The following is a 14,243-nucleotide window of genomic DNA, read 5'->3' as shown; positions in this document are numbered from 1 at the left end:
ATACTTGATATAATTAGATATATGAAGAGGATTAATAAATTTATTTATATTAATTCTTAAAATTAAATAGATATATTAAATTATTTGAAATTAAAATAAAAGAATAAGGTTTTTATTTCAGGAGGGGCAGAATATTCTTCTAGAGCACATATATATATATATATATATTACCTTATTTAAATAACAAAAATTAAACATAGTATAAATGGAACGCAATCTTATACTAAATTTCTCTCTATATTAATTTAAGGCTACCTATAGGGAAAAATGTAGTAAAAGTACTCTTCGTCAGAAAAGAGTACTTTTACATAACATTTTTTTCTTGAACTAAGTTCTTATTATTTAGACTTTTGTTAGTTCTCTCATTATGTTTTGGTATATCTCAATCGAAGCTGATTCGTGTAATATTTATATCCTGATAAATAATAATAAGAAACAGAAGAACTTAGATGCTAGAATCTTAAGGAAATGAAAGAGGTAGCCCGATGTAATTATTTCTAAATATATAATATTATATAAATTGAGAAAAATCAATATAATTTACTATAAATCAAGAATATGATAGCAATGTTTTAATAAATTATTTTACTGGGGGCAGAATAAGACTAATCTTTTTAAAATTATATTATCCGTTAAAATTCTTAAAATTAAGTAGATGTATAAAATTATTTGGAATTAAAGTAAAAAAATAAAATTTATGTTGGAGGAGGCAGAATAATACTGAATTAGTATATATATACAAATAATTTAAATAATAAAAATAATTTTTTTATAATAAAGCATTATTTTATGTATTAGAATTAATTATACTTTTTTAAATTTTATTATATAAAAAATATTGAGGAAGATTATCTTCCTCAATATTTTTTATAATATTTTATACTAAAATTTATTTTTATTAACATAAATTGATTTAATTAAATTATATCTCAATGCAATTTGTTATATAAAGCAATGCTATTTTAATAATATAATATAATTTTAATATTAATTAGATGTATATATATATATTGTAAAGTTTAAAGGTTATTATACTTGATATAATTAGATATATGAAGAGGATTAACAAATTTATTTATATTATTATTTCTTAAAATTTAATAGATATATTAAATTATTTGAAATTAAGATAAAAGAATATGGTTTTTATTTCAGGAGGGGCAGAATATTTTTCTAAAGCACATATATATAATACCATATTTAAATAACAAAAATTAAACTTAGTATAAATAGAATGCAATCTTATACTAAATTTCTCTCTATATTAATTTAAGGCTACCTATAGGGAAAAATGTAGTAGAAGTACTCTTCGTCAGAAAAGAGTACTTTTACGTAACCTTTTTTTCTTGAACTAAGTTCTTATTATTTAGACTTCCGTTAGTTCTCTCATTATGTTTTGGTATATCTCAATCGAAGCTGATTCTTATAATATTTATATCCTGATAAATAATAATAAGAAACAGAAGAACTTAGATGCTAGAATCTTAAGGAAATGAAAGAGGTAGCTCAATGTAGTTATTTCTAAATATATAATGTTATATAAATTGAGAAAAATCAATATAATTTACTATAAATCAAGAATATGATAGCAATGTTTCAATAAATTATTTTACTGGGGGGGCAGAATAAGACTAATCTTTTTAAAATTATATTATCGGTTAAAATTCTTAAAATTAAGTAGATGTATAAAATTATTTGGAATTAAAGTAAAAGTATAAAATTTATATTGGAGGGGGCAGAATAAGACTGAATTAGTATATATATACAAATAATTTAAATAATAAAAATAAATTTTTTTTAATAAAGCATTATTTTATGTATTAGAATTAATTATACTTTTTTAAATTTTATTATATAAAAAATATTGAGGAAGATTATCTTCCTCAATATTTTTTATAATATTTTATACTAAAATTTATTTTTATTAACATAAATTGATTTAATTAAATTATATCTCAATGCAATTTGTTATATAATGCAATGCTATATTAATAATATAATATAATTTTAATATTAATTAGATGTATATATATATATATATTGTAAAGTTTAAAGGTTATTATACTTGATATAATTAGATATATGAAGAGGATTAATAAATTTATTTATATTATTAATTCTTAAAATTAAATAGATATAATAAATTATTTGAAATTAAGATAAAAGAATATGGTTTTTATTTCAGGAGGGGCAGAATATTTTTCTAAAGCACATATATATATTACCTTATTTAAATAACAAAAATTAAACTTAGTATAAATAGAACGCAATCTTATACTAAATTTCTCTCTATATTAATTTAAGGCTACCTATAGGGAAAAATGTAGTAAAAGTACTCTTTGTCAGAAAAGAGTACTTTTACGTAACATTTTTTTCTTGAACTAAGTTCTTATTATTTAGACTTCCGTTAGTTCTCTCATTATGTTTTGGTATATCTCAATCGAAACTGATTCTTATAATATTTATATCCTGATAAATAATAATAAGAAACAGAAGAACTTAGACTCTAGAATCTTAAGGAAATGAAAGAGGTAGCCCGATGTAGTTATTTCAAAATATATAATATTATATAAATTGAGAAAAATCAATATAATTTACTATAAATCAAGAATATGATAGCAATGTTTTAATAAATTATTTTACTGGGGGGGGGGGGGCAGAATAAGACTAATCTTTTTAAAATTATATTATTCGTTAAAATTCTTAAAATTAAGTAGATGTATAAAATTATTTGGAATTAAAGTAAAAAAATAAAATTTATGTTGGAGGGGGCAGAATAAGACTGAATTAGTATATATATACAAATAATTTAAATAATAAAAATAATTTTTTTATAATAAAGCATTATTTTATGTATTAGAATTAATTATAGTTTTTTAAATTTTATTATATAAAAAATATTGAGGAAGATTATCTTCCTCAATATTTTTTATAATATTTTATACTAAAAGTTATTTTTATTAACATAAATTGATTTAATTAAATTATATCTCAATGCAATTTGTTATATAAAGCAATGCTATATTAATAATATAATATAATTTTAATATTAATTAGATGTATATATATATTGTAAAGTTTAAAGGTTATTATACTTGATATAATTAGATATATGAAGAGGATTAATAAATTTATTTATATTATTAATTCTTAAAATTTAATAGATATATTAAATTATTTGAAATTAAGATAAAAGAATATGGTTTTCATTTCAGGAGGGGCAGAATATTTTTCTAAAGCACATATATATAATACCATATTTAAATAACAAAAATTAAACTTAGTATAAATAGAATGCAATCTTATACTAAATTTCTCTCTATATTAAGTTAAGGCTACCTATAGGGAAAAATGTAGTAGAAGTACTCTTCGTCAGAAAAGAGTACTTTTACATAACATTTTTTTCTTGAACTAAGTTCTTATTATTTAGACTTCCGTTAGTTCTCTCATTATGTTTTGGTATATCTCAATCGAAGATGATTCTTATAATATTTATATCCTGATAAATAATAATAAGAAACAGAAGAACTTAGACTCTAGAATCTTAAGGAAATGAAAGAGGTAGCCCGATGTAGTTATTTCTAAATATATAATATTATATAAATTGAGAAAAATCAATATAATTTACTATAAATCAAGAATATGATAGCAATGTTTTAATAAATTATTTTACTGGGGGGGGCAGAATAAGACTAATCTTTCTAAAATTATATTATTCGTTAAAATTCTTAAAATTATGTGGATGTATAAAATTATTTGGAATTAAAGTAAAAAAATAAAATTTATGTTGGAGGGGGCAGAATAAGACTGAATTAGTATATATATACAAATAATTTAAATAATAAAAATAATTTTTTTATAATAAAGCATTATTTTATGTATTAGAATTAATTATACTTTTTTAAATTTTATTATATAAAAAATATTGAGGAAGATTATCTTCCTCAATATTTTTTATAATATTTTAATGTATTTTTATACTAAAATTTATTTTTATTAAAATAAATTGATTTAATTAAATTATATCTCAATGCAATTTGTTATATAAAGCAATGCTATATTAATAATATAATATAATTTTAATATTAATTAGATGTATATATATATTGTAAAGTTTAAAGGTTATTATACTTGATATAATATGATATATGAAGAGGATTAATAAATTTATTTATATTATTAATTCTTAAAATTAAATAGATATATTAAATTATTTGAAATTAAGATAAAAGAATATGGTTTTTATTTCAGGAGGGGCAGAATATTTTTCTAAAGCCCATATATATATATATATATATTACCTTATTTAAATAACAAAAATTAAACTTAGTATAAATAGAACGCAATCTTATACTAAATTTCTCTCTATATTAATTTAAGGCTACCTATAGAGAAAAATGTAGTAAAAGTACTCTTCGTCAGAAAAGAGTACTTTTACGTAACATTTTCTTCTTGAACTACGTTCTTATTATTTAGACTTCCGTTAGTTCTCTCATTATGTTTTGGTATATCTCAATCGAAGCTGATTCTTATAATATTTATATCCTGGTAAATAATGATAAGAAACAGAAGAACTTAGACGCTAGAATCTTAAGGAAATGAAAGAGGTAGCCCGATGTAGTTATTTCTAAATATATAATATTATATAAATTGAGAAAAATCAATATAATTTACTATAAATCAAGAATATGATGGCAATGTTTTAATAAATTTTTTTACTGGGGGGGGGGGGCAGAATAAGACTAATCTTTTTAAAATTATATTATCCGTTAAAATTCTTAAAATTAAGTAGATGTATAAAATTATTTGGAATTAAAGTAAAAGTATAAAATTTATGTTGGAGGGGGCAGAATAAGACTGAATTAGTATATATATACAAATAATTTAAATAATAAAAATAAGTTTTTTATATTAAAGCATTATTTTATGTATTAGAATTAATTATACTTTTTTAAATTTTATTATATAAAAAATATTGAGGAAGATTATCTTCCTCAATATTTTTTATAATATTTTAATGTATTTTATACTAAAATTTATTTTTATTAAAATAAATTGATTTAATTAAATTATATCTCAATGCAATTTGTTATATAAAGCAATGCTATATTAATAATATAATATAATTTTAATATTAATTAAATGTATATATATTGTAAAGTTTAAAGGTTATTATACTTGATATAATTAGATATATGAAGAGGATTAATAAATTGATTTATATTATTAATTCTTAAAATTAAACAGATATATTAAATTATTTGAAATTAAAGTAAAAATAAAATTTATGTTGGAGGTGGTAGAATAGGATTGAATTAGTATAATATATATATATATATATATATATATATATATATATATATATATATATATATATATATATATATATATATATATATATATCATTTAAATAATAAAAATAAATTAATCTAATTAAATAATATTAATACAATTTATTATACACACACACGTAATTGCTATATTATAATTGCATTATACATAATGGAGTTTCACCAATTCTTAGAAGATCAAAACTTCTCGTGCTGTAACACTTACGTATAATGAAATTTGAACGGAATTAAACCGCTCAAGAAATAAGTTAGAAGCTTTTTCTTAACCAATAAATTTCCTTTATAGGAAATAATTTCTATTTTTCCATTAACAGTGGAATACCTCTTTTTGGTTTCTATTAATATTTTCATTCATTTTAAGTTGTAGATTTATTATTAATTATATTTTAGTGAATTAAGTTTAATAAAGTTTGATTTTTGCTTTAGGCTTTGTTTTATAATTATTTAGTATATGTAAATTTTGGTGAAATATATTTGCTTAAAGTATAGTATATAGATATGCAATATTTAATATTATCAATAGGAGAAATCTTGAGTTAGTAAATTATAATAAGTTTGATAAAATCTTGTGCCAGCAATCGCGGTTATACTTGAAAATTTAATAAAGTATATTAGTAGAAGTTAATAAATTAATTAAAATAAGAGTTTATGTTTATAAAAAGTGAAATTGGGTTATAAAATATAAAGACTTATTTGAAAATTAAGGTAGTGAAGCTTAAAAAACTGAGGTATGAATTAGGATTAGATACCCTAGTACACTTAGATTTAATTTATAAATACTAGAATATTAGGAGTTATGTTCTTTAAAATTGAAAAATTTGGCGGTGTTTTAGTCTAGTTAGAGGAACCTGTTTTATAAACGATACAACACGCATTATTTTACTTATTTTAGTTAATCAGCTTGTATACCGTCATTATAAGATAATTTAGGAGAAAATATTATTGAAATCATAATCGTTTTCCCAACTCCAGAATAAATTTCAAAATCATAAATGTAGCTACTGTTGGCTTCAGCTAGCATGCAGAGCTTTATTCCATATTTATCTGGTTTATTGGGATTATAGGTCTTGAAAGATAGACGGCCACGCCATGGCATTGTCCCTTCATTCAAACTCAAATTTTTATTGGGAATGTATATTGTTTTGAATCTATTTAGGAGATATTGCATAAGTGAGCGAACTTTGATAAGTTTGTCAACTCCTTGGCCTTGTGGTATGGACTTATTGTTATAAACATGAAAATATCTAGCACTCATTTCAAATCGTTTACCAGTCATAAAGGTGTTGAAACAAAGTAAGTACCAGAATCTGCCTGTTTGCCAATACATTCTAAGTCTTTGCAACGGGCATATACCCATCAAGATCGTCAGCCCCAAATATCTGGCAATTTCTTTCACTGTCACTGGTTCCCATCTGTTCTTTGTCTTTTGCCCAGTACGTGCCCTACTTCGGGAAGCATACAAATTAGTTTCATAGGCAATATATTTCAACAATTTTTGAGTCAGAAAGAGTTGAATAAAACCAAGAACAGTGGTAGGTACAGGAACAGTCAAGCCTGGTGTACCTGTAAAATTGTCCACAAAGGGTGCAGTATTGTCACTACACCACCCTTCATCAGAATCTGTTGGTACTGGGGTACGTGTGGTATGTCTGGCTCTGGCACGAGCTCCAGTACCGCGCCGTGCACGAGTGGCAGTCTCAACCTCAGACTCCTCACTTTCATCACTACCCAAATCTTCATCGGCCGTCTCTGTTTCTAAATGTTCACTACTTTCATCAGTATCAGTACCGATATCAGTTTCCTCACTAGATGACCCAGACAAGTCGTCAAATACAGCCTGAAACAAGGTGGGAGTTAGTCTCTCTCGCTTGTACTTCTCCTGCACACTACTTAGCTTCTCCTTATCACGACTTTCTTTCGCAATTTTCTTCCTGGAAGGGCCTTGTTCATGATCACTATCCATCGTGGAGTAAGCGTAGATAGTGTCTAAAGCCGCAGTAAGAAATATATCCACAGAAAATAGCCGAAATGTTCACACGTTTGAGACACGAGGGGAGGCGACACTGGTCACAACAGTAGAGCGAAAACAATGGGCCTACGGTGTGTGCCGCGCCACGAGGTACAACAAAGAAAATGGGAAGACATTGGCGCGCATTTTAAAGCCAGTCCAAAAAAAAATCGGATAAAAACCTGATTTTTGGCAATTATTTTAGTAGACGACGCAGCATTGCATCGTTACCTAGATTACCGACAGTAAACTAATGACGCAAAGCTGCGTCGTTACCGGACGAATTAATTAAAAATGAAGGTAGTGACAATGTGGATGGTAATGATCATGATAATTATATAGATGATAATGGTAATGACGATGATAATATAAATATGATAATGATTTTAACTATGAAGTTGTAAGTAAACATTAACAAAATCATAATGATGACTGAACGTCTTGATTTGCAAAGCCTTGTAAAACATTAAGGAAAGAATGTTCTTGTGTAGTCATACTGTTGTTGTCGGAAATTTCGACACTAACTACTAATTCCTAGTATATAGAGCATATGCAATCATGTCAGGCAAATATTAACGCTAACTAACCCTAAATAGCTTAGTGAGTCATTCAAAGAATTTTAGATTTTGTGGTTTCTCAAAGAAAATAGGACATTTACCACATCAGAAAATCTTTATTTACCTATAAAGTAATCTTAAAACAGCAGACCGATGACTGTATATAATACAAAACACCTTCTAGCATCTCATAAAATTAGTTACAAACAAAATATTAAATAAATATAATATATGAAAATGAAATGTGAACCGTTTTTGGACGTGTCCTAGCTGGAAGAGGAGGAGGACGACACATGCACAGAGACTGGCGCGTCGTCACCATTAAGAAACTTGTCCGTGAGACACAGGCTTCGCTGAACTACCATTCATCGAATACCACAAGATTTTTGGAGCCACAATGAGTAGCCACCTCACTACTTGGTGGGTCCTGACAGCTGAGAGAACAACACTCGGGTTTCATAGTCCATGGGTCCGGGGGTTCGATCCCCGGTGGAGGCAGAAACAAATGCACAGCTTTTTTCACCTGATGCACCTGTTCACCTAGCAATAAATAGATACCTGGGAGTTAGACAGCTGCTATGGGCTGCTTCCTGGGTGTGTGGAAAAAATACAAAATAAATAAGTTGATTGATTGACAGTTGAGAAGCGGACCCAAAGAGCCACAGCTCAACCCTGCAAACACAACTCGGTGAGTACTTGTTGAGAAGTGCCTAGTTTCCATTTTGACCTCTTACTAACTAAATTCAGGCCTGATAATATTAGTATTGACTTTACGACAATCGACTTGACTGGACGACAATCGACTTGAGAATGGTCCAGGATGGACCGAAACGTCGTCGTCCCTACACTTTCTAGTGCGTGGTCTGGTCAACATATTTCAGCCACGATATTGTGACTCATCATCTACTAAAAACAAATCATTATAGTAATATGCATCATTATTCCCTGATCTCGGGAAAATTAACGTAAATTTTCTTCTATCGATAATTTGCTCGTTCTTGCATAAAACAGACGATTTTTTGTAAAGTGTATCCAAAGTCTTCCAAAGTATCTCAAGCCTCGGTCTTTTACAATAGTAAAGTGTAACTATCCATTTCTTCAGTATTCCCCAACGCAGAGCTCCTCTCACTGGCGATGACACAAACCACGACTCTCCATACCTATGGCCCTCACTGGTACCATCTTGGGAACACAACATAAAATTCTGTTCCGCTTCTGTACAACTTACATTCACAGCCAACTAGACTATTGCTGCCAGGCATATGCGTTTGCTATGCCTACTAACTTTCAGAGCCCTGAGGCCATACAAAACAAAGCCATGCGACTGATATGTTGCACAATGCGTTCTCCTATCCTCAGCCTTCAGGGGGGAAACGGACCTCAAAAGCTTCGCCACAAGACAAGACATAATGTGTGCCAACTATCTGTCACCTTGTACCACTGCACACCCGACACACCCATACAAATTAAAAGTAATTCAACAGATAGCCTTCATAACCCCCGCTTTCCCCCACCAATCACTCGCAACCTTTCTTCTCAAGGGTTACAAATAACTTCATAAAGCTCACTTTTCTCCAAAACTGTGAAATCCAACTTGCTGTCCTTCCCAATTCCACCTTGGCATTATAGAACTCCTAAAACATGAACACAACTGGAAGTCAACATTTCAAATTCTGCACCAAACTCAGCCATAGCCTCAGTCTTTGTCTCAACAATGAAAAACGCTACTCAAAAACCACAGTGATTTACACAGTAAAATCTCACATCCTCATGAAGAACGCACCCTCGGTCACCAGCACTGTATGGATCCCACAATACTACCTCGAGCATTGATGGCAGTTACCAAATCAATTATCTATTTTCACAGGAGTTGCGCCCTAGCATCCATGGAGTGAGGACGTCTTGCCGACCCTCCCTGGTTGTTGGGGTTGTTGGCTGCTTTGGTCGCCAGGTGGTGTGTGACGTGCTTCGTATCCCGGTGGTGGCTATCTATTGTGTGGAGCTTGTAACAGTCCACCGGGTTGTTCTCAAGTTCATGAGGGAGGAGGAGTACCGTGACTTCCTCCGTCGTTACGAAAGGGCATATGTTGCCGTTGCCGGGTGGTGCCAGCTCTGTGGCAATTTCGGACCGTAGTGGTGCCCTGACTTGCGTCAGTGTCCATGGGGCACCCCTGGAGTTTCCCGAAGACCTCCTCCGGCATTACTTCGGGAAGTTTGGTGCTGTTGTAAACGTGTGGGTGAACATGCTCTCCTCGAGGAGGTATGCAGGAAAGCGAATGAACGTTCGTACTTTGGGAATGCGCCTGCGGTCGGCTGTACCATCTTCTGACCGGCTTATGGGATACTACGTCCTGGTGTATTATGCCCGGCAACCACATACCTGGTTCTAGTGTGGTCTGTTGGGACATCAGGCTGCTGGGTGCTCTGCGGCCCCGGTGGCTCCCGTCAACTTGTTCTGGGAAGAGGATTTCCCGCCGCTCCCTCTGGAGGAGGACTCCAGGGATGAGGAGGTGCCTGGTGTGGTTCCTGCGGCGGTTACAGCTGTCGCTCTGTCTGGCCCTGGTCTGTCTGCCCCACCGGTAAGCTCTGGGGACCTAGGGGCACCTGCTTCAGATCTTTACTGTTCGGTGGATGTGGAGATGCTTCCGCATCCGGTTGCTTCCATGGTGGCCTTGGATGATGCTGTAGGGGTGGTGCCTGCATCTCCTGCAGACAAACGTGTGCTTCCCAGGGCTGTCAGGGAGGTGGTGTGTGTGCCTCCGCCCACGCCCTCTGCCTCATCGCCTCTGGTAGTTTCCTTGCCGACGCGTGCCTCTTCTCCTCTGCCGGTTCCGTCGCCCTCGCTGGATGCCTCACATGTGCTGGGCCCTTACGCCTGCTGTGTCTCTTCCTTCTCCGAATCCGGTCTCCTTGGATGGTAGTGTTTTTTTGCCCCGCGTCGTCGAGGCTGCAGTTCTGCGTGGTTGTGCTGCCCCAGCTTTGGGGCCTCCTGCCGATGTTTCTTCTGGGCACCGCTTGTCGGGGGTGACAGTTCCGACGACCAACGGCCTATTTCTAAGCTCCGTCGTTCGGCTCGGGATGCGTCACCTCACCGGACGTGGGCGGAGGAGGGTGATGCCATGAATGATAATGCTGTGGGCGACGATGTGCTGCCTCCTGTGGTGCCTTCTGTGTTGGACACTGTGCCCCCTGCTGGTGGGTCTCCTCAGTGGGCCGTTGCCCCTGGTGCCCGCGACCTCGTCGTAGTGTTGTCGAAAGATGTGCGGCGGGGGGACTCTGCTCCTGTTCCGGTTGGCGGAGGCCCTGAGGCGCCTGCGGTGCACCCTCCGCGGGGCTCGGTGCGATGCCTGGCGTAGAACGAATGCGCGCCCTCGTGTGGGGCCTGATGGGCGGCCTCCGCCTGCTGTTCCGGTATCTCCTGCTTCCGCGGCGGCGATGCCCCTGCCTTTCTTGTCGGGTAGGTGGCGCCCGCTTCCGCCGGATGTGGTGATTCCCAAATATATGAAGCACCCGCAAGTTCGTAAGAGCCGTGCCTCCACGGAACTGGAGTATTTGGTATGGGAGGCTTATAAGCGGCGGTATCCACAGTATACATACCCTGAGATATATCCTCCTGTTTGACTTTTGTGTGTTCTGTGTGATTGACTGTGTGGTTGGGTGTGGATCTATACTTGCCGATTTGTGTGGCTGGTTGTGCTATTGTGCTGCTGTAGTGGTGTGTTTCGTGTGGTAATCGTTTATTGTATGAACTTGTGTCCTTCCGGCCTTTTGGTCGTTTGCATGTTTTGTGCTTTTTGTTTTTCTGTATTTTCAGTTCTCTGTGTGGTTCTGTTTTTTTGTTATAAATGCCTTGTGTTTCTTACCCGGGTATGTGTCATGTATTCCTTTTGGCTTTGTCTATAGTTCATATTATGTACTTGTGTCCTTCCGGCCTTTTGGTCGTTGGCATGGTTTTTGTGCTTTTTGTTTTTCTGTCTTTTCAGTTCCCTGTGTGGTTCTGTTTGTTGTTCTTATTGCCTTGTGTTTTTTGCCTTAGGTGTGTGTGTGTGATTATTTCTTTGTCCTTGATATTGCTTTATTCTTTGTACATATTTTATGCTATTTATGTTCTTACGGGTGGTTTTTGGATTTCATGTTCATCTGTTGTAACTTTAGTTTTTTGCTTGTATATTTTTGTTATTGTACTTATGTCATTTATTTGTTGTGTATTGTATGCGTATTATGTCCCATGCTGTTTGTGGGTTTCTTGGCTTGTGTCCTGTGTTCTTTCCTGTGATCTATTGTTTGTATTTTGTGTCTGTTTTTCTGGTGTTTGCTTTATTTCATGTGTTAGCTCGATTGTTTGTATTTATCTGTTATTTTGTACTTGTTCCCTGTTTTTGTACTTTGTTTTTTTTCCGTATCAATAACAAAACAAAATATGATTTTTGCAAATAGTTGTTATGTTGTTCTTGCCTTTGTTTCTTTATATGTTAATGTATTGTTTCTTTTATCTTTCGGGGTGATATTTGCCCTATTGTACTGTCTTTTGTATCTTGTGTTTGTTTAATGGCTTGTTTGTTATACGATTTTATGTTTTGTTGTTGGCCCTTCAGGCCAGTATTTATGTGCATTACTTGTTACCTTGTCTTTGTTTTATTGTACTTATTAGCATGCTTTGCATGTAAATATAAAAATAAAAATAAAATTATTTTCACAGCCGAATTATATGCCTTATACTAAACTCTACAAATAATAACAACCTTACCATAAGGGATATATGCAATCTGTAGTGATTCCAAGAGTGCGACTCAAGTAGTTATGTACTCCCCCACAAAGTGCAAAGAGTTTTTCCACTTATGCCATCAACTTCTCCATGAGCACCAATTAAAAGGTTACGTCATCTCTATCCAATGGATCCCAGCTCAATTTTTTTTTATTTTTATTTTACATGCAAACATGCTTATAAGTACAATAAAAGGAAACAGTCACATCATAAAACAGAACAAAAAGACAAAGCACAAACGGGCAAAACTAAGGAACAAAAGTACTAAACACAATAACGCCGGCCGGAAGGGCCGATCACAAAACAACAATAATTACAAACAGAATACAATAATTAAGTGAAACACAGCAGAATACAAAACAGAAATAACACCAAAACCTGAAACATACAGAACAAGGCTACCAGCACTGCAAACACACACGGAGAGGCACCAACATAAAAACAAAAAATAAATAATAAATAAATAACAATACAACAACATAATTATACAATAAACAAAAAGGAAAAGCTCAACTGCAAAACTTGACAAAAAGCATAAACCCAGACCAGGTCACGCCAACAGCCTGAAGGGCACTCAACACCACACAAACAAGCGCACAAACAGCATCATACAACCATAAAACCACAAAGCATAACATAAACACATGACACCCACAACCAGACACACACAAACCAAACCCCGGACCGCACAGGAACTGGACACATACACACAAACCACACAAAAAACCCACAACCACAAACCGGAGCACGCAGGAACCAGGAAACAAACCCGCCCCACCCACTCACACACACCCGACCCGCACCCCACACCCATGCACACTAATGGAAACAACCCACAACACACAAAGGAATCACGAGTGAGGAACACATTCCTCAGAGACAACACCATACATCTCCGCAGCCCAGGGATACCATCGCTTGTACGCCTCCCAAATCATATATTCCCTGTCGGTAGGGGGACAATCCCCCTGCCGCCGCGGGCCCTTCATAAACTCGGGAACCACCAGATCAGGTGGAAACGGCCACTCTTTAAGCTCACTGACGCAAGTCGCATAACGAGGCTGGGGAGCGCAACCCACGTCCTTCGAGGTAGCAGACGACACTGCTGAAGCGTACGAGGGCTGCCGAGACGGCCGCGTCGCCGTACGCAAAGGAGCAGGGGACAATCGACGAGATGGCAACTCCACCGAGACCGCAGGAGACACTGAAGAGACGGCTGGAGACGGAAGAGGCGTCGAGACCGCAGCCGATGAAACGGGGACCGAGGAAGGGGTTACAGAACCCCCAGAACGAGCAGTCTTTTTTAACACCATCACCAGGCCACCCCGCTCACCACTAACCACGGCAGGGGGAACCACCCCCCATGAAGAACCGGAGCCATCCGATGCAGGCGACGCACCCGAAGCAGGAACCTCAGTCACCATATCTGCAGTGGAGGCCGAAACACTGACACGGGCATCCTCAGGCAAATGCACCTCCGCCGTCACCCTAGTACGCAACAAAACCGGAGCCACCCCTCCATCGCCGGCAGATTCACAAGCGACGAAGTCGCCAACATCTGT

General features: G+C 34.1%; 1 protein-coding gene across 1 annotated transcript; it reads right to left on the bottom strand.

Moving 5' to 3' along the window:
* Positions 1–6,243: 6,243 nt before the first annotated feature.
* LOC138357137 (piggyBac transposable element-derived protein 4-like) lies at positions 6,244–7,314 on the bottom strand. The gene has a single exon (XM_069313786.1). It carries the CDS (start codon positions 7,312–7,314, stop codon positions 6,244–6,246), a length of 1,071 nt encoding a protein of 356 aa, XP_069169887.1.
* Between the last annotated feature and the right edge of the window lie 6,929 nt (positions 7,315–14,243).

Source organism: Procambarus clarkii, chromosome 76 (assembly GCF_040958095.1).
Source record: "Procambarus clarkii isolate CNS0578487 chromosome 76, FALCON_Pclarkii_2.0, whole genome shotgun sequence".
Classification (NCBI taxonomy): domain Eukaryota; kingdom Metazoa; phylum Arthropoda; class Malacostraca; order Decapoda; family Cambaridae; genus Procambarus; species Procambarus clarkii.
The sequence above is the reverse complement of the archived record's forward strand: the minus strand, read 5'-3'. Positions and strand labels throughout refer to the sequence as shown.